The sequence below is a fragment of the Periplaneta americana genome, chromosome 11 (genome assembly GCF_040183065.1).
Source record: "Periplaneta americana isolate PAMFEO1 chromosome 11, P.americana_PAMFEO1_priV1, whole genome shotgun sequence".
NCBI lineage: Eukaryota > Metazoa > Arthropoda > Insecta > Blattodea > Blattidae > Periplaneta > Periplaneta americana.
The window spans coordinates 335,230-358,103 of record NC_091127.1 but is presented as its reverse complement, the minus strand read 5'-3'; the positions used below and the strand labels follow the sequence as shown (position 1 = coordinate 358,103).

General features: G+C 37.7%; 1 protein-coding gene across 1 annotated transcript in view; it reads left to right on the top strand.

Moving 5' to 3' along the window:
• The window catches only part of aos (protein argos), a 52,795-nt gene extending 31,582 nt beyond the window's left edge, over positions 1 to 21,213 (top strand). The window contains exons 2-4 of the mRNA XM_069838791.1: positions 11,027 to 11,200; positions 16,868 to 17,068; positions 20,880 to 21,213. Coding sequence (XP_069694892.1) covers positions 11,027 to 11,200; positions 16,868 to 17,068; positions 20,880 to 21,086 — 582 coding nt within the window. The 3' untranslated portion in view covers positions 21,087 to 21,213. The remainder of the gene's footprint in view (positions 1 to 11,026; positions 11,201 to 16,867; positions 17,069 to 20,879) is intronic.
• The last annotated feature ends 1,661 nt before the right edge of the window (positions 21,214 to 22,874 follow it).

Sequence of the window (22,874 nt, the reverse complement as noted above, 5' to 3'; positions counted from 1 at the left end):
TTTTGTTATTGAAGTGTTGTATCAGTGAAGAATTATGTTGTGTCAGTGAAGTGTGTAGTGTAAGTGAAACGTGTTCCTGTCAGTGAAGCTTTATAGTTTATAGTGGCAGTGCAAAGTATTTGAACAGTGAAATCAGGATAGAATCAGTGAAATGTGTCGTAGTTCCAGTGCAGTGAGTGAGTTGACAGCGAAATGAGTGTAGTGTTGAAAGGTACTTATGCAGATATGAACATAATTATCATACTCGTGGGTTTTAGTTCGAACTTAGGTTTAAGATACAAATTAGATTTACTTTAAATGTTATGTTAAGTGATCGTGCTTCATTTCATTTAGGATGTTCCCTGTTGTTGTTGTTATTATTATTATTATTATAAATTATTGTTAGTATTAATTATTAGTATTATTATTAATTGTTTATTACTGCCATTATTGAGTGTAATTAGTTACCACTGCCACCGGGTATATTACCCATTGCAGTGTGAATAAATGCATACATACATTTCTTAGCGGTGGTAATGATCTGAATTTGGAATCCGAGTCGCTGAGCTCAAACATATTGATGATGAAACTTCTATTAAAACGTAATGTCCCTGATTTTCCTTAAAACGTTTGTCATTTACACTTCCGGAAAATGTGAAAAGTTTGGACATTTATTATTATTATTATTATTATTGTTATCCAAATATTGAAACCCTATTTTACCTTTGGTATATTAGGGTTACATGTGAAATACATTATGTAGTGATAATACACAATTTTAAAGAATTAATAGTAGGTCTGAGTCATAGTTACAATATGAATACACTAATTAAGAGACAGTAAACAATACTAAATACGTTATGCAATAATTAGTTTCAGTTAAAACAAAATGAAATAAAATTAGAAATTATAATCGAAGGTGTAGAGAAATTTCAAGATTATTACATTAATTTGTGATTTTATACATACAGTTTGGACATTTCATTGCGTGTACTGGATACATTTGTGACGCAGTTAGCTTCACTTGAAATTTTACTCTTATGATCTTAGAGATACCACGTCTAATGTTAATTCATTACCTAATATACAGACGAAGCACACAGTGGGGTTTGGGTTCCATTATCCTTCAATTACTCGATTAGGTAAACAGGGATGAGTCGTATCACGCCTGGGAGTGGAGCGCGCTGGAATGTCCCTGTCGGATGCTGGATGCGGGAATTAAGCTGAGATGACGTCACAAGGCGCAGGTGCGAGCGCAGTCAAGTGAGGAGCGCAACACGTGCACCCGAACCACGAGCACAAAAAGCAATACAAAAAGTGTCCGGGCCTTCCATGTCCGTTCGTGATTTCAGGAACCTTTGCTTATAACGAAGAATGTCAATATACTGGCTTCACCCAACGCCTCCACTCCCCTCTTTGCAAGGAGTTCATTTTCAAACAACTTGGTGGTCAAGTGGTCGCCACGCATCACGTCCAGCCCAGTGATAACCAAGTTTCAGCTCAGATGAGAAAATAATCTTCATTGTGATCTACACTAGTACCTACAAACAGTAGAAACACAGTTCAATATAATGTACAGTAATTATTTCTTCCATGACAGGTTTCAGAAGTGAACTCGCAAATATTTTAATCTGGGTGTCGAGATGGCGTGATTTTCAGGTAGCGTAGCTCTCGAATTGCACTGCAACATTTTTAATATTCTCAATATATCTAGATAGCTTGTAATAAATTGTTTTGCGGGTAACGTTCACTTCCATGAAATAAAATACACGTAACAATTTTATTCTCTTCCCAAGAAATTCGCAATCTATAGACGAAACGTTCTGTATATCAGCTTCTACGTCATTCACAATGAAACATGGGCATGATTTACTAAGTCCAATAAAGCTGAGATAAAATGCCATTCATAGCCATATGACCTGGCATTAAACTTTTTTGCAGAATGCTGTCTCGTCTCGCAGTTCGATTCATCATGATCTTTGCTTCAGACATTTGACGCAGCACCCAAGTAATATTCTGTTCAATTTTCTTTCATCAGTTTGTATAGTCTATAGCAGTAGTTTTGAAGGCGTGACCCACATTTGGGCGAGAATTTTGCTTGCAATCCCCCAACATCGTACCGGTACTTAATCCATTCGAAAAATACAAATCCTTGTAAAATCGAAAACAACGATAATTTAACTGAAAGCGAGCAGATGCCACCAAACCTCTAACGTACCTGCAAGGTGAGAAATCGGAAAAAGCAGACCTACTTTCCAATTCTCTGTTCCTTAGACTGGCCGTCTTTGCTGATATATTTTTCGAACACTTACAAACACTATGAATATCAGTTTCAAGGTCAAGATATTAACATAATAGCCAGATATAAAATCTATGGATTTATAAGAAAACTTTATGTCTGGTCGATATCAACTGACAATTTGATTCATTGCATGTAAACATACCAAACAGAGTTATATCAGCACCATGTTGTTGTTGTTGTTGTGAAGTTGGACCTGCAAGTAGTTGACCTTGCATGAAGTGCGAGACAGTTATTCAGTGTGAAAGGAAGAAGGGGGTGTTCGACAATGTGAAGGACTAAATGTTAAATTTATATTCCAAGTTTTAGCTTAAGGTATGTAGCATGCTTTAGCCTAACATTGGGCGGAATACAGAAATTCGTGTGTGCATACTGATGACCGACAATCATTAAAGAGAAGATAATACTTTTGTGTTTATTACGAATATTGAGATAGACTTTTAAAAAGAACGGATCGACAAAAATGCTTCATGCTTTATAACAATTGAACTTCAAAATAGTATTTAAGGTGTTATTTGCGGGTTTGTAAGATATAATGCCATTCTTTACAAGTTGCAGGCCTTGAGAGTGACATATAACTGAAGTTACTACACTATTATAATTAAGTTTCGTAGATCTCTATAGACGTTTTAAAGTAGTTTTCATCTGCATGTAATTTATTCATATAACATCGAAATATACATTTCTTCCAGGCGAGATTATATCCCGCAGAGGAAAAAGTCATTTGCCTGTTAAATAACCCACGTGAAACTATTTGAAGTATTGCGGAAAAAAGGGACATCAGATGAACTGCGAGATTATATACATGTTGCCATTTTTAAATCATGAAAAAGACAATGAACATGAACTATTTTAAATCTGATTTTCGGAAGTTCTGAAAACAATTCAGTAGGAACTACCATACGTTTTTAATGGAACATAGTTAAACTGTAAAGTACAATCTCGTACAAGTATCACAGAACTATCGAAACCACTTTATTCCATCGAGTCTATTGCTTATTCTTCGAAAGTAGGAAGATAGCGGAAATCTTTTCATGAAGATAATGTCAGAACTAAGGCCAGACTGATAAAATGCCTTGTCAGAAAAACTTCGAAAGAAGAAAACCAGGCACACCAGTTCTGAGGATAACCTACAACAGGTTGAAACTAGTCAACAACAAGGTACCTAATTTTAACACGTGAAAGAAATACAGTCTATATTCCGAGTAATTATTATTATCTATGGTTCGCAAGTCAGTTGCCTTTTTGAAGAAGAAAATATTTGCTACATGTAACTCTTTCATTTCGAAGTAGCTAATATATGTTTATACCAAGTATAAGGAGGATGCGAATTGATTATTTTTTCCAAGGGGGACGGGCGATATTAAAATTTTAATTGTCGGTAAAAATTCTACCCATAATAATTAGCAATGTTGGCCCCCTCGAATTGTTACGCAAACTATATTACAGTAGATACCTGAAGGGGATACCTCGCAGGGACCTTTACAGCAGGGGAGCCGATCCCTGGCATCCTCCTCGTGAATTCGCACCCTAAGTATAAGTGAAGATGCAAGATCATGCACAAACATTTTATACACGGTGGAAGTGATGTGACTGTGCAGATTGAACACATTCAAACTCTATTGTGTTTGCAATTACGTGCTGGTTAATTAGGATGGAAGTCTGCGCGTCGCCGGTTCACCTATGAATACACACGCAAACTAGACCTGAATACCAGCATTCCGTATCTTAGTCACTGCAGTAGGGTTGCCAAATTTCCTAATGACAGGAAATAACGATACATGTTAATATACTTAATTTAAAAAATTGTCCATTTTATTTAAAATCTGCAAAGGGATAAATTTTTCCTCATCGACTTCTCTAATGACAAGAGTAAAAATCAGAATCATACAAGTATATTTTTTTCTGAGAGAAGTATTCATTTGGGACTAACATGGTATTAGAATTTTTGTTGCACTCTGCACAGTTGTATTGCTTCCACACTGTAGGCTATGTGACTATTATTATTATTATTATTATTATTATTATTATTATTATTATTGCTTTCTCGAGGTTCGCAAAGTGAAATTAAAGTATTTGACGTGTTTTATCTTCACGAAAATGCGACGATGATAGAAAATGTAGATGATGATGATAATAATAATAATGAGTAGAATCAAGTAAAGTGTATAAATTTATAGCTTACTTAGATGGCATACCAATAATAATAATAATAATAATAATAATAATAATAATAATAATAATAATAATAATAGTAATTTAGAAAGTAAATAGAAAGAGGTGTATGTTCCACTCCTATCTATGTTATTTTTACTTGATTCAAATGTGTCAAACACAAAATACCTTCATAAGATAGTTGTTTTCGAATAATGCATAATGAAGAAGTAAAAATATGTAATTAAATTATATAATATAATTCTATATGCATTCAGTTGCTCTTGTATTCATAACTCAGTCCTTCAACGTGGACGATACGTTATTTGTTCGTAATGCTACAACGTGGCCGCCCCTTCTTTCTCCGAAGTCACGGAGTTCCTGGTTTCTTTCAGTTTATCTATATCAACACTAATGAATTCTCTTACTTACTTACTGGCTTTTAAGGAACCCGGAGGTTCATTGCCGCCCTCACATAAGCCCGCCATCGGTCCCTATACTGAGCAAGATTAATCCAGTCTCTATCATCATATCCCACCTCCCTCAAATCCATTTTAATATTATCTTCCCATCTACGTCTCGGCCTCCCTAAAGGTCTTTTTCCCTCCGGCCTCCCAACTAACACTCTATATGCATTTCTGGATTCGTCCATACGTGCTACATGCCCTGCCCATCTCAAACGTCTGGATTTAATGTTCCTAATTATGTCAGGTGAAGAATACAATGCGTGCAGTTCTGTGTTGTGTAACTTTCTCCATTCTCCTGTAACTTCATCCCGCTTAGCCCCAAATATTTTCCTAAGCACCTTATTCTCAAACACCTTTAAGCTATGTTCCTCTCTCAAAGTGAGAGTCCAAGTTTCACAACCATACAGAACAACCGGTAATATAACTGTTTTATAAATTCTAACTTTCAGATTTTTTGACAGCAGACTGGATGATAAAAGCTTCTCAACCGAATAATAACAGGCATTTCCCATATTTATTCTGTGTTTAATTTCCTCCCGAGTATTATAGAAAATTTAATAATAATAATAATAATAATAATAATAATAATAATAATAATAATAATAATAGTAATAATAATAATAATAATAATAATAATAATAATTTAGAAAGTAAATAGAGGGTATGTTCCACTCCTATCTATGTTATTTTTACTTGATTCAAATGAGTCAAACACAAAATACCTCCATAGGATAGTTGTTTTCGAATAATGCATAATGAAGAAGTATATGCACTCAGTTGCTCTTGTGTTCATAACTCAGTCCTCCAGCGTGGACGACACGCTATTTGTTCGTAATGCTAAGTGAGAAACAACGTGGCCGCCCCTTCTTTCTCCGAAGTCATGGAGTTCCCGGTTTTTTTCAATTTATCTATATCAACACTGATGAATTCTCTAATCATACATATTATTTTTATTTAATATACAAACTTATAGAACTTCTGAAAAGGAAAGAGTGAAATGAATGAAAATCATTTTTCTCTATTTCGCATCGGTCCATTATGAGAGTCAAACAAATGTACTACAGGTACCTCCACCGTGTACTGACTATGGTCCACAGTGTGTATTATTTCTCAATACGCAATTTCTAGCATTGGAAGTCTGTGGCAGCAGGCATTCTGTTCCTCGTTTAGTAATTCTACAACTATTTTCATAAATAATAATTTCTATATATTCGTTTTGAATCTTGCGTACACTACTTTTAACACTTGAATATAATTAATTGATTAATTAGTGGACTTACTCGTATTAATTATGTAAGATTTGTGCGACTTACAGCTGTTTCAGTGCTTCACGCACCATCCTCAAAGCCTACTAGATCACGGCGTCATCTCGAACTTCTCTGCCTGTTATGTGGGTGTGTTTGATTGTTGAAAGGTGTTGAAGAGTGGAGTCAAATAGTGTGTGTGTACTGAAATTGATCTGTGTGTTGAGAATTTGATTAGGGTGTGTTTTGGTGTGTCTGTATATTTCGTATTGTTCTAGTGTGTTGAGTTTTTGGTTCTTGGGTTGTATGTGTAGGATTTCCATGTCCGTATTTATGTTATTGCATGTATGGTTAGCATTGGTTATGTGATCGGCGTATGTAGATGTATTGTGTCCTCTGGTTATTGCTTTAATGTGTTCTTTGTAGCGTGTTTGGAATGATCTGCCTGTCTGTCCTATGTAGAACTTGTCGCAACTATTGCATGTGAGTTTGTATACACCTGTGTGGTCGTATTTATTTGTTTGTGTGTTGAGATGTCTTTGTAGTGTGTTTTCTGTTCTGTATGTTATGTTGTATTTCTGCTTTCTGAATGAAGATGCGATCTTATGTGTGCTTTTGTTTTCATATGTTAGTGTGATGTATTTCTTGTGTTCTTGTATTTGTATTCGGAGGTTAAGGCATATTGTTGCAAAGCCGGTAGGTAGCGGATTCGAATCCCTATCCGGTCATGGATTTTTTTTCATTGATGTAATCCTATGGCATTTCCTTGCGGGCACGTAGCGCTACTGTCTGCAAAGGCGCCGCCGCTGTCTGGGCTGATTTGGCCCGTAATGGAGTTGGCTTCACCTTTTATATATTTGTGTTCGGCAATGTCTAATATTTATGGAAATATATGAAGCGAAGTTTGTGTCATACAAAATTCACTAGCGCTCCTCGTAGTTCGGAGGGAAACGCTACAGAAAAAAGGAAAGGGAGAGTTCGGAACGTATTGAAGGAGGAAAAACAATGGAACATGGAGCATTGTCTGAGAAAAAGTGACGTATAACCACAAGCATAACGCTTCACTGGCCCACACGAGGATTTCTTGTCGCCGATAATTAACGACAGTGAAAGTGAGGGTCGACGTGTTCAGCAAAAGCGTGCTCCGACCTCAAAGAGCCGAAGACTGAGTAATCGCATCATTGAGCCTTACTAGGGCCTGCACGTTGTCCAAGAGGCTACAGGGTTAGGAATTACTGCAACGGATGAGTGCGTGCATGAACAAGCGGAGTACTTCTGTCTGCTCACGCGAATCCTGTTTCGTCAAGTTGGGCACAACAAAACGTAGACCACTTTAAGAATTACAATAGTATTTACAATTCATATTACTTAAACCGCTGGTATTCAATGTATGGGACGCGGGGTTGTCTCAGGGGGTACGCACCCCACTGACTAGGCATGTGAAAACGCTGACACATTCGTTTTATTATGCTTGTTGATAATAATTATTGCAGAGTATATATTTTCTCTTATACCTAATACAAACCATGCTTCATTAACATTTTACATAATTTATTGCCAATTATTACTATTGCATCAACAACTACTGTATAATAATGATGATGATGATGATGGTGATAATAATAATAATAATAATAATAATAATAATAATAATAATAATTTTTGCATACATCAATCATACCTTTTTGTTTTTTTTAGTAGGTTATTTTACGACGCTTTATCAACATCTTAGATTATTTAGCGTCTGAATGAGATGAAGGTGATAATGCCGGTGAAATGAGTCCGGGGTCCAGCACCGAAAGTTACCCAGCATTTGCTCATTTTGGGTTGAGGGAAAACCCCGGAAAAACCTCAACCAGGTAACTTGCCTCGACCGGGAATCGAATCCGGACCACCTGGTTTCGCAGCCAGGCGCGCTGACCGTTACTCCACAGGTGTGGACACCCTTTTGTTATATCTTATATAATTGCAATGCAGTTTACGAGGTACGAAAGTAAAAATAAAAAAAAAATTAAAAAATAATAATTTTTGCTGAATGGATTTTAATGAATGACACATCATTTTAAAGCTTGGCATCCAAGGATTTTCAGAAAAATAGTAACTTTCAGTGAAGCGTTAATTTTCCTACATAATTTTTATATTTTCCAAAATCCATCTTTCGTCAGTTTTGAGAACTAATTGCTTTCAGAATAAAACAAAACACATACTACAATAAACAATAGCCTATTATACGAAGGCCATGACCTGCAGGATTGCTGACATATTTATAGTTCAGATGGCTCAGATTCTCTGACAATGCCAATATGTCGATCTTCATTTGTGTAATTTTTTCATAACGTATAAAAATAATTTACAGGTCGGAGGTTGTGCCAATTTCTAAAGCCTTCTCCACAACAATGCATAAAAACAAAAGATAACCAACCTATTAATTCAGCTTTATTAGTTTGATATTAAAATAATTGGCATAATCTGTTTACCTTTCAATTAAACTGCAATATCTCGAGACCCAATGAAGCTACGATAATGTAGCCTACATGGACCTATAAGGCGCGGGACATTAATTACGCATTATCAATTGAGCCCAAATTTACTTGATTCGGCCAATTTGGACCAATGTTATGGTAGAAGCGCTCAAATACATGTTTCACCATAACTTTGGTCCAAATTGACCGAATCAAGTACATCAGGGTTCAATCGATAATTCATAACGTTCTGAGTGTTAAATACGTTATCGTAGCTCCATTTGGTCTCTAGATATTTCAGTTTACGTGAAAGGTAAACAGATTTGCCAATTATTTCAATACATAAATTTGTGCTGTGTTTATCACTCATGGAATATAATAATTAGTTCCTTTCGTCCATTAAACGCAGAAAAAATTACGAAATCCATTAAAAATGTGCATGTCGTCAAACTTGTTATCAGACAGCATTAACATACTATCCGTTTAATAACGTTTTATTATTTAATAATAATTAGATAAAACTGTAGATGTGCGACCTTAGGACGTTTGTTTTCCAACTGTCATTCTCCTCTTCCGTACGTAAGCCTATCTTTTGCTCCAGTAGATGACGTATGCGACACCCATTCTGGCATTGGGTCTTTAACAGTAATTCAACATAATCTATGTATGTTCGTATGTCGGTATACGTGTATGTTATGTTATGTATGTATATTTAGTGTGTTCCGTTCCCGCTAGAATTAATCACTTATTCATCCTAATCTTGGTCTTTCAGTGTGTCGTCCTACTTCTGGTTTTCACTGAGTAAATCGATTTGTTCCAGTGTCATTGCTAGTGCCCGGAATTTTTTTTCTGTTGCACGGAGTAGGGACCCGAAGGCTTACACCGCATTGTACTTACCAGTCCTATTCTGTGAATCATTGGGTAGCCGAACGACCGCGCTCTTGTACAAGTACAGCACGCCGCATCGTCAGCTTAATCCGGGCTATGATATGTGAATGAAAGATGGCGAAATGAGTCCGAGGTCCAACGTCGAAAGTTACCCAGCAATTCTGGTTCGATTGGTTGAGGGAAAACCTCGGAGAAAACCCCAACCAGGTAACTTGTCACAATCAGGATTTGAACCCGGGCCCGCTCGTTACACATCAACAAAATGGGGCCACAACCTATATCGCAGGGTATCATTTTTAGAGGAATTTTATGACAACAAACTGATAAGCTCTGGATTATGGCCCTCTAGATCGCCAGACCCTACTCTCTTGATTATGTTTAATGATTACCGTTGCTAAAAAGGTACAGCTCTCACCCATTTGAGGTTTTCAAGTGCTCAATAATGTGTAGAATATATTTTATTAACACTTCCAGTGTTCGAAAAGGCTGCTTCATCAGAAAATAATGTAAGGGTTCACAGGCAGACAGGTAGCATTGGGGTTTTTCTCGGGATCTGTACTATTTTCAAACAAGCCGTTAATTCTTCGGACTTTTCTTTAGACAAAAATGGTTCAAAACAAAAGCTGTCCAATTTGTTGAGAACGAAAATATTCTAAAAAAAATGGTCATAATTATTCTATTCAAAATATCAGAACTGTCCCCCGTGCGTCATGAGTACGCCCAACGGAATGCCGCCCATGACGCAATTTCAATGAGATTTGAAAAAAATTAGCTTTTTGATTTATTGTTTCATTTAAGAGAAATTAACTGTCCACACCTGTGGAGTAACGGTCAGCGCGTCTGGCTGCGAAACCAGGTGGCCCGGGTTCGAATCCCGGTCGGGGCAAGTTACCTGGTTGAGGTTTTTTCCGGGGTTTTCCTGAACCCAATACGAGCAAATGCTGGGTAACTTTCGGTGCTGGATCCCGGACTCATTTCACCGGCATTATCACCTTCATTTCATTCAGACGCTAAATAACCTAGATGTTGATACAGCGCCGTAAAATAACCCAATAAAAAAAAAGAAACTAACTTGTGGCTGGGTATGGGTCAGAGAGATTTAACTTTTCCACATGAAACCTAAGCATAAAAACAATGAGGAAAGAACTTTATCAGTGAGCGGTATAACAGACTGGTCAGCCAAATGGACTTTCAAGACAGCCACTTTGACAATTTGTAAAAAACAAGAGAACATCAGACTTCGACTTAGCAACCATAAATGATGTTCTCTTGTTTTACAAATTGTCAAAGGCTGCTAATTTCTAAACATGGATGACCAATTTCGTCACTCTTTTTTCTACATAAGTTTCTTATGCTAATATTAAATTCCATGTCCTATATAAAAACACACACACGCACGCACGCACGCGCACACACACACGCGCGCACGCACGCACGCACACACACACACACGGTATACTGTATACATGACGAATAAAGGAATTAATGTAGATATTCCGTATTAAAGTGCTGACTTCTATTCTCTTCATGTAGAACAGCGAGGAAGAGCTGCCTGACTGCAGCCCCTGGGCCGTATGCAGCAAGGTGGACCTGTACGACGCGCCCTGGGTGGAGAGGCAGTGCCGCTGTCCCGGCAGAGCGCCCTGCTCCAGCCAGCTCGACGCCACGGACGGCCACACCATCACGGACAAGACCCGCCAGTTCAAGGTGCGGACCCGGGTTCGAATGTCTCGCTTTGATTACATGACAAACAAACCTCTAGCCTTATAAGCCAGGAGTCTCGGGTTCAAATCCCGGTCGACCCGTTCTGAATTTATAACTTGCGTTGAATAAGTCCATGATTTAGACAACACAGAGATTTCCACCGGTTCCCTTGTATCATCGCAGCATTCATTACGAGCGAAATGTCGCCTGTGTGTACAAACTAAGTGCTTCACGATATTGAGCCATGACGAGCAACAACAAAATACGGACCCTGCATTGCACAACAAAAAACACTAATGTCTCGTTTGGCTCCATAATCCTCACAAAGGAAAGGAATTGGGTATTGGAAATACAGATTATTATTATTATTATTATATTATTATTATTATTATTATTATTATTATTATTATTATTATTATTATTATTATTAACATTATTATATTACGGATGTAATGGATTTTGAAGGTGGAAACAGTGATGAACAATTTTTCATAAATTTTATTACAATATACAACAACCGTGTGTTAACAGTACTGGATGTAATAGTACAAAACACGAGTATGTTTAGATATGAAAATTAAATGAAGAGGATTCCAAAGATTATGCAGTACAACTACAGAAATAGACTGGGAAAACAAGTTATGAGAGGGACCCAAGGTTCTTGGGTAAGCAATATAAAGTACTATGAAATGAAAATTTTTCATACTTTAAAGAAAGGTTTGCCAATATATCAGATCCGGAAAGAAAAGAGGGAACTCAAGTTAGAACCCAATAATAAATAAATGTAAAATTATAAAAACAAATAGAGTGGACAACTTGGGTGAACGGACAGACAGGCAGAAAAAAAGTTCGGAAATGCCAGGACAGCGAGCTCTGGAATACTAGCGAAAACAGCGAGGGGTGGAATAATAGCAAAAACAGCGAGGGGTGGAATACTAGCAAAAACAGCGAGGGGTGGAATACTAGGAAAAACAGCGAGGGGTGGAATACTAGGAAAAACAGCGAGGGGTGGAATACTAGGAAAAACAGCGAGGGGTGGAATACTAGCAAAACAGCGAGGGGTGGAATACTAGCAAAAACAGCGAGGGGTGGAATACTAGCAAAAACAGCGAGGGGTAGAATACTAGCAAAAACAGCGAGGGGTGGAATACTAGCAAAAACAGCGAGGGGTGGAATACTAGCAAAAACAGCGAGGGGTAGAATACTAGCAAAAACAGCGAGGGGTGGAATACTAGCAAAAACAGCGAGGAGTGGAATACTAGCAAAAACAGCGAGGGGTAGAATACTAGCAAAAACAGCGAGGGGTGGAATACTAGCAAAAACAGCGAGGGGTGGAATACTAGCAAAAACAGCGAGGGGTGGAATACTAGAAAAAACAGCGAGGGGTGGAATACTAGCAAAAACAACGAGGGGTGGAATACTAGCAAAAACAGCGAGGGGTGGAATACTAGCAAAAACAGCGAGGGGTGGAATACTAGCAAAAACAGCGAGGGGTGGAATACTAGGAAAAACAGCGAGGGGTAGAATACTAGCAAAAACAGCGAGGGGTGGAATACTAGCAAAAACAGCGAGGGGTGGAATACTAGCAAAAACAGCGAGGGGTGGAATACTAGCAAAAACAGCGAGGGGTGGAATACTAGGAAAAACAGCGAGGGGTGGAATACTAGGAAAAACAGCGAGGGGTAGAATACTAGCAAAAACAGCGAGGGGTGGAATACTAGCAAAAACAGCGAAGGGTGGAATACTAGCAAAAACAGCGAGGGGTGGAATACTAGCAAAACAGCGAGAGGTGGAATACTAGCAAAAACAGCGAGGGGTGGAATACTAGCAAAAACAGCGAGGGATGGAATACTAGCAAAAACAGCGAGGGGTAGAATACTAGCAAAAACAGCGAGGGGTGGAATACTAGCAAAAACAGCGAGGGGTGGAATACTAGCAAAAACAGCGAGGGGTGGAATACTAGGAAAAACAGCGAGGGGTGGAATACTAGCAAAAACAACGAGGGGTGGAATACTAGCAAAAACAGCGAGGGGTGGAATACTAGCAAAAACAGCGAGGGGTGGAATACTAGCAAAAACAGCGAGGGGTGGAATACTAGCAAAAACAGCGAGGGGTGGAATACTAGGAAAAACAGCGAGGGGTAGAATACTAGCAAAAACAGCGAGGGGTGGAATACTAGCAAAAACAGCGAGGGGTGGAATACTAGCAAAAACAGCGAGGGGTGGAATACTAGCAAAAACAGCGAGGGGTGGAATACTAGCAAAAACAGCGAGGGGTGGAATACTAGCAAAAACAGCGAGGGGTAGAATACTAGCAAAAACAGCGAGGGGTGGAATACTAGCAAAAACAGCGAGGGGTGGAATACTAGCAAAAACAGCGAGGGGTGGAATACTAGCAAAACAGCGAGAGGTGGAATACTAGCAAAAACAGCGAGGGGTGGAATACTAGCAAAAACAGCGAGGGATGGAATACTAGCAAAAACAGCGAGGGGTAGAATACTAGCAAAAACAGCGAGGGGTGGAATACTAGGAAAAACAGCGAGGGGTGGAATACTAGCAAAAACAGCGAGGGGTGATATACTAGGAAAAAAAGTGAGGGTGGAATACTAGCCATGTCAAGTCGTACGACCTAAACTATGAGAATTATTACCCTTGTTGCTTGCAGGCATATTATAAGATGTTTATGTCAGAAAATTAATAACGATAAATTTATAATACTTCCTCATTTGCTAAAACAGCGAAAAAATTAATCTAAATCTTCAAGAATGATTAATCCTTCCAAAGTCCTACTGCTTGTGATTTGTTGGGGACACTGCTTAGTACTGAAAGCATTACTGGCACATTCATTCATATTATTCTGCCCAAGAGCAGTTCTTTCACTGCAAACCCAGCATTCTCTAATATTTCCTATTTTCCGTCTCCTCATAATCCATATATCTTAATGTCGTCTATCATCTGATTTCTTCTGCCCCGAACTTTTCTCCCGTTCACCATTCCTTCCAGTGCATCCTTCAGTAGGCAGTTTCTTCTTAGCCAGTGACCTAGCCATTCCTTTTTCTCTTCCTGATCAGTTTCAACATTATTATTTCTTCACCCAATATTTCCAGCACAGATCCATTTCTTATTCTGTCCGTCAGTGTCAAAGGCTCTATTCTTCTCCATATCCATATTTCAAATGCTTCTAGTCGTTTCTCTGGGCTTCATCGTAATGTCCATGTTTCTCCCCCTTACAATACCACACTCCATACAAAGCACTTCACTAGTCTCTTCTTTAGTTCTTTTCCAGAGGTCCGCGGAAGTTGCTCTTTTGTCATTGCTATCCTCCTTTTGACTTCCTGTCAGCAGCTCATGTCACTACTTATGCCTGTACTATAGCTCAACCAACTACAAAAAGATCTTCGACTTTTCCAGTACTCACGTGGCCATGGAGGGGGAGACGTCATCACTATACGGGCAGCTCGCTAGGCCGGGTTACACTAGTCGGACTCCAACTGTGATAGACAATGACATTGCCCCTTCCTTCAAAACGTTTTTTATCAAAGTGGCCGAAACTCCCGTAGCTTCCATGTTGATGTGACAACATATTTCTACTTAAATTATTTTTTTTTTCTTGTAAGGGGTTAGGTACATCTTACAGCAGTAAAATTTTGGAAATATTCAACATTTTTTTCCTCCATTACTGTATCTTATACAATAATGAAAATTGGTATATGTAAAACACTGTCCTGCTATATGAAAAAAAAATATTTTTACAATTAAAAAAAATTTACACTTTTTTTTTAATTCATTGCACTGTGCAGTGATGAATCATTTTCCCATAACTCAAAAACCTTCCAACATTCTGTAATGAAATTTTTTGTGTGTATTTATGCATGTTATATCTACAATATGATACAAGATCACTTCTCTACCTTTGATAGATTGTCTGATAAAAAATAAATTCATTTAAAAGAATGCTCAAGTATCAGTACTTTATTCTAAAACAAAATAAAAAACAACCCGTGTTAAAACTAACTTGTTGATGAAACAGAATTTTAGTCAAACCTAAGAGTTAAAACTGTATAACACGGGATTAAATTTTAATCCCTGTTGATGAAACTGGGCCATGAAGATTACTGATCAGCCTCCTCTGTTTTCAATCCACATCAATTTTCTTCAGAATCCTCGTAAGTTTATTGCAATCCACCACTCTGTCAAAAGTCTTTTCTAATATGCCTAATACATACCTTCTTTATTCTTCTCTAGTAGCTTTCGTCGATTGTTCGCGGCAGTCCAATTGCATCTCTCGTAAGCAAAACTGTTCTTCTTCCAATTATCTTTCCATCTCAGAATATAGGTATTCGTAAACGTCGATTCAGTATTCGTACGAGAATCTTCGCTGAGAGTGATATCAGGCTAATAGTCCTGAACTCATTACCAGTTTTTTGGCGTTACTTTTATGATATTATTTTAAACTAGCCGTACCCGTGCGCTCCGCTGCACCTGTTAGAAATAAATATAAAGTAATTAAATAATTAAAATAGGACGTTTGATCCAGGGAACATTCGTGTTTGATAGAAGGATAAATTGTTTAATATGTTACTTAATTTAAATTGTATTTAAATAATTAAAATGCGGTCATTTTGGTCCAGAGAGCAATCATTTGGTGCAATGACAATTCCTTTAACATGTTTCTTAATTGTTATTACATGCAACCATAGTTTAATGAACATTGACATATCATTTAGTTTTAATGTGTATACTTTATATTACTTGCTATATGTTTCAGAAGTTACTGTAATACATTGTAGAATTATGTCCGTCTAGAGAAACTACACTTTCCAATGGTGAAATAATAATTAAACAATTAATTAGCTTCCGATGTTACTTCATACAAACACAGAAACATTCTCTTAGCCTATGTTCAATAGCTTTCGATTGTTGTCCAAGGCCCCTTATAGACGAAGTCATTTGTTTTTATTTCAGTACGGCGCCTGAGATGGCGTTGTTATTGTAATTTTAAAACTCATTTATCTCATTAAATATCAGTCCTATCAAAATTTTGTATAGAATAAAACTTATCGTAAATTATTTTTAAAGAAACTTTTTTAATGTAATATTTTTCATGAAAATCAATAATAAGCGAGATATTTCGATTTATTTAATTCAGGCCCCGTTATAACCTCCCTTTTGAATAAAGTATTTTGAATGCCATATAGCCTAAAATCTAAGTTACAACGAACTTAATTTATATTCCAATTTTCATATAAATCGGTTCAGCCATTATCGCGTGAAAAGGTAACAAACATCCAGACAGACAGACATACAAACAAAAATTTCAAAAAAGCGATTTTCGGTTTCAGGATGGTTAATTATACATGTTAACACCAATTATTTTTGGAAAATGGAAAATTACCAGAAAAATGTTGGCTACAGATTTATTATTAGTATAGATTTCCAAGCGTGAATGTTTTGCATTCATATCTCCGTGTATTTGGTCTTATTTTTTAGCTGTGGCATCTTTAAATTTAATGTTAATGGCCACTGACATACTCTTTATTTGGAGTTTCTTTCCAGTAAGTAACAAAGCAATCTGATGTTCTGATGGCTCATAGCAGAGCCAGATTCCATTCAGTTCATATCCGTAACAGGGATCTGAATTGCTTGCACTAAGCCTTTATCCATGTTGCAGCTGTGCGAGCCCGTGAAGAAGCTGCCCAAGTGCCGCTACTTCAGGGACATCACGTGGACGCTGGTGAGCGGCGCGGGCAACGCCACGGAGCAGACCCTGCGCTGCCACTGCCCGCGCGGCGCCGTGGCCTACCTCGTCAAGCGCCAGGCCCTGCACGGCCTCCTGGCCTACCGCTACTCTTTCGCCTGCTCTCCGCAGAGCGTGAGTGCCATGATGCTATTTCTTAACATAAACTTATTTTACTATTACTGATTTCTTCTTCTAAACAAGCTTCGGGTACCTGGTGATTCCAAAGCAGCTCTTCCTATCTGGTTTATTGAAGTGCAGTCTTAGTCTATCTATATGTTTGATCCCTCCCCGTGTACTTGTATATCTGTAATGGTGTTTTGCAGTCCCAGTTCTTGACGAATATCATCTTCCAGTGGTCTCATTTGAGCAGCTTCAATTCGTCGTTCAAGTCCCAAAACTCTCTACCACACTGTAGTACAAGTATGCTTATTGTACAGGGACATCATTTTATTTTCATTTCAATTTTTATTGTACCTGAGTTTTTGAATGTACTTCACTCCCACCCCTTCTACTAATGAAGTTCAACCCTCCTCCACACAGATCCAAGACCGCATATACAGTCATATTAGCCTTACGGTCATAGTAAATAGTAAGTTCCAAAAATATGTTCGCGTTTTCCAGTGACGAAAGAGCTTTCAATATTGCATCATTTTCCGTTTGCCTACGTCGCATTCCGGTTTCCCCCACCTGCTTCTATTCGCCTCTCTGTAAATGCTAGTGACTGGGCTGTCTTAGCTCTTTCCTGAGAACATTAATTTCTGTTAGGAATTGGACGTCTACGTAATATTATACCCATACAATTATTTAAAACAACTTAAATAAAAGGGTCTCGCTAAGTAATTAACTGTCACATGATTTCCTCCCTTTCTACGACGCTGCGACGTAACCACTTGGACGAACAGTAGATAGCATGCCTGAGTAATTTTATCTTTTCGGATCGGGCAGAAGTGAAGATTGAATTTACAGTACGTAAGGTCTCTTTTATAAAGTAGGTACAGAATTATTTCAACATGAGTTACTGATACGAAGTACGAACCTGGTAATTGGAATTAGGTACAGTAGTCTATAGTGCGATAATATGCACAAAAGAACTGAAGCCTGTATCGAAATGTGTTTAGATATTCATATTATGATTATTTTTCAATTTAACTTCATTCTCTATATTGTACGCTAATGTGCTGTAGACAGTATAATATACACTGCATAATGAATACGTCCGCATGGACAGCTCAGTTCGTGAGTAAAAACACTCATTATTAATCCTGTACTGTATTTTGATTAAACAAAAACCTAATGAAAATTATAAAACTCAAAATCGCGATATTTCCTAGTTTAAGTAAATGGATGAAGTACTTTTTTTCCCTCCTATACCTAGTAAAGTGATTTGTTTATATATTACGCCAGTATCATCGAACTCCAGTCGTGGAAGGGGGTAGCAAACGGTGTTTCCGGTTCTTAATCGTTGATCCAAAGGTATAGCCAGGTTAATATTAGAAATGTTAGTAAAAATAAAATGATGTCCCTGTATCACAAAATCTTAATAGGCATCTTTGTTTGTTTTCTCAAGTTCCTTTTTTATGACCCAATTAATGCAAGTCTATCTCTGATTACGTTTTCGACTTCCTCCTTCTCTACCTTAGTTACTACATAGCCAAAATAATTAAGGGCGCTCACTTGTTGAATTGGACAACCCTGTCCCGTAGCCTACAACTATTTTGTCCTCGAATATTTTCCTTCAAAGGCTATCACTCTGATATGCTGCTACATTTTTCAATATTTCTGAAGACCTTCTTTCTTGATAAATTAAACTCTGATCATCAGTATGATTATATTAAAGTTCCTAGTTGTTTGTTATGGCCATTTTTCACACCTTTTGAGTTTCCATTTTCCATAGTTTCATTATATGTATTAAACAGTAGAAGGGATAGTCCATATCCTGCGCCCGGGCTTGAGTTCGATTCCCGCTCGAACTGAGTACCTAACTGGATTTTAACATGTTTTCCAAACTGTGAAGCAAATTTCAAGAAATCTCATGAAGAATCCTCGGCCTATCTCGCCAAATGCCATCTCGCTCTCATAAATCTCACTGAGGCTACATAACTTAGTACGTAGTTGATACAGCGTCGTTAAATAACGAACCAACCTATGTCTCCATCATGAGTAGCAGTCTTTGCCATGTTTCATGAACTGCAGTCCTGCTGCTAATCCTGAGCTTGATTACCGAGTGTCACAACCTTAACAAGGTGCCACTCTGACCACTTGCAATTATAATGTCTTACATTTACCGATTTATTTCCTATGGCTTCATTTGTGCCATATCTGATATCATAAGCAGGCTTCGAGACTTCGGACCCAATGAGCAGTTCAGTGGGAAATCCGCATAACGACGTGCTGAGTATAGTGGTAAAGCGTACAGTGGGTGAGGGTACTGTAGAATGAATGCCAACAAATACGCAAAGGAAAACGCTCTGGATTTGGAGGTTCTGGCGAATCATTTGGTTTTCATACAAACCTATTTTCAAACTGTGTCTGAAACTATTACACGGTTGGAAAAGTCAGAGCAAGAGATGCCGGAAGCCCTCAAATTAGTTGAGGAAATGACACAGAGAATTAATGAGACACCAAGTACACCGGTTACTGCACGTGTAAAACAGAAGTGGAAATCAATTTTATGTAAAAATAACGGATATGGAACATTGTGTAATATAAACAGCAAATTAGTGGGTATAGATTCACCCGAGAATAAAGGACTGTCTCTTAGAGACTGCAATGATGTTAGGTTTTTTCGTTTTGCTCCCATCACGTCATGCGACATAGAGCTCATCTTTTCACAGTACAAACTGTGTTTGGCAAAAAACAGAAAAAGAATTACGTTTGAGACACTGAAAATGTATCTTGTAGTACACTGCAGTTCGGTACTGTAACTGCACTTCCTAAAGAGGACCAATAGGATAAATGGAGAAATTAAAATTGCTACATGTTTATTTCCACCATTAACACTGTGTATAATTAAACATAAATGCTTATAAAAGACAGGAAATAAACGCTTTTCACATTCTTTTGACAATTTCATTGTGTAATATAACTTATATTTACTTTCAGAATGTACATATGTGTGTGTTTCCCCATACTACCGTACTACATTAATAGTCTTCTTCGTATGTAATCGTGAAAACTTTGTAACTAATTCAACAGTTCATAGCATAAATACACGTCAAAAAATGACTTTCATACTCCATCGGCAAGTCTATCGTGCTATCAAAAAGGAGTGCGTTATATGGCAGTAAAAATTTTTAATAGCCTCCCTATCGATATAAAAAATGAAACTCAAAACATAAAATTATTTAGGGCCAAATTAAAGAAGTACCTAATTTCTCATGCCTTCTATTCTGTAGGTGAATTCATGACATTCAATAACACTTCATGAAATTGATACTAAAACTTTGTGTTGTACTAGTAGACTATATTGTAAATCTCGTCTGTATATATTTCATCTAGACTGTGACTATAAATTAAGATTTTATAATAGTATTAAGTTTTTTGACTTGTTCCATATTCTGGCTGTAAGCATGTATGAATACCATGGAATGTTAATAAATACAATACAATACAATACTCTACTCTAAATAACAACGTCGTTACCTCAACACATCTCTACCTTTCACCACCTGCAGCGAGTCAACAACCTATAGTACATGCACAGTAAACTTATTGTATTGGGTCCCAAGTCTCGAAGCCTGATCATAAGTAAGCAAAAATGTGAAATTTGGTTTATAATTTCATTTTGGGTTAAAATCTTTGTTCTCAATGAGCACTTTCCTCGGAACACCTTCGTCTGTCTCCGATATTCAGGTTTTGTTTGAGCTTTTGCAGCCCAAGGGTTGATGAAAGTATTACTATTAATATTATTATTATTACTAATAATAATCCTTTACTTTCACAGAGACTGAGATGCCAAAGAAAGGAGCCGTGCCGCTTATTTACCGTAAGGAAGCGCCAGGAGTTGCTGGACGAGGTCAACACGAACACGCTGTGCCAGTGTCCTCATGGCCACACCTGCCCCAGGCACCACACCGACGCAGGTGTCATCGCAGGCAAGAGCTACACGGAGGAGGCCATAAAGACGTACAGCGGGTACTGCGTCTCTTGAACAACGTGCAGACCGAGTACTGGAAAGCATAGTTCGGCGCCGGAGAAATGGAGCAATAACTTCTCTGAGGCGAATCCCATGGAAATGACTATTACAATCCCATGGCTGTAGCCAGATACATGCAAGTCTGGTAGCACCATGACTCTGAAGATGTGCCAATGTAATCTTAAAGCAGAAAGTGATTCACAGTGCCTAAATAGTTACCCCGCTTCAATAGTCGTCTGACTAATTTCACCACAACAAGATTCAAATCCAGATTATCACAAAGAATATGTTTTCAATGCACTTAAGTGGAAAGAGAAAAATTATGATTTCTTAACAATGAATATTTAATTCAGAATATTTTGTTCCTGAAGTCTGGAGTTCGATGCCTTCGGTTTTGCAGTGCTGTACAGGAGTTAATTTCAACTCTGCAGTGTGATGAGACCCTTGCTCCTTATTTCCAGTCCGATCTTATCTTGAGATATCAAAGGATGTCACCTGCCCAGACCTAGCCTGCTGTTCCGAGGGACGCGCACTTAATAGAACCATAAAGCATGTGCACAGTGTTGATACAATTACGTAATCAATGTCACAATCTCACAAACTTAGCGTGGTATAAAATTCCTCCCATTACCCGGGATTGTTCCAACAGAAAGTCCGTATCTCTTCCCGGGTCTAAACTGGCGACGCGAGAATATAATAGTACATTATGCAACGAGCCTATAATGATAGTAATTAAGACGCGAGTATGTTTGTTCATGAAACGAGCGCAAGCGACCATATTTCTAACTTGAAATTATTCAGAAGTATTCATTTTATTCGTATCTGACTGAAGATCGGAAGTGACCTTGTGCATAGCTCGTAAATTGTGAGATGTGCGCAGACGCGAAAGTATTGATTTTTTTCCGAGGAACAATAATGTCATTGACCTTGATGTAATCTAGAGAATAACATGAACTAATTTTGATATAACCTGGAAATTTATTTAGAATTGAAAAACGAGATGACAAATTGAATTTATTTGAATATTATTTACAATTAACGCTAATTATTATAGTAACAGAACATAACCTTCTGCGACAGATTGAATTTCCAGCCTCCGTGACGTTTCCCTCGTTGTCTTCCGATTGCATATCCGAGAATAATCGAAAACCTAAACTTTAATGAATAGGTATACTTTAATGACATGCATTAAATGACTGCTACGAGGTGTATAATTACTACATTTCAGCATGGTCGAGCATAAAGACATTTAATACATAGCACCACTTCAACTATGAAGAAATATTCACACTGTAGGCAGAATTCCCATTCTTCCATTGCTTACAGGACGGACAACACCCCCAAAAATGTTTTCTATAAAAGTGATTCAACTTAAAAAAAATCAACAAACTTCATTTCCAAACTTGAGGGAAACATGACATAAAAACGACACTTGTTTTAAAGTCAATACCAGTTCACCACAATGTTATTAGACATGCATAACTTGGTGGTTCTCGCCGCGGGCACGTCTGGCTGCACCTCTCATACGCAGCAAGTCGGTATTCGTATAAAAATGAATATTGTAAGTGGAAGAAAAGCTACTGAAGTAAAGGCTCATTCACAATGAAAATTAAACATAACGTAAGCGTTAACTTAAGAATGTAAACGTTACGGTAAAATCAAGAAGTCATACCGTCATTCACGATGGGAACATAAACATAACCGCAAACATACTTGGTAACCATGGAAACATAACGACGCCATTTCCTCATATTCTGTCGTATAGGCCTATTTCAGCGCTCCACGATTGTGTTCTGTTTGCAA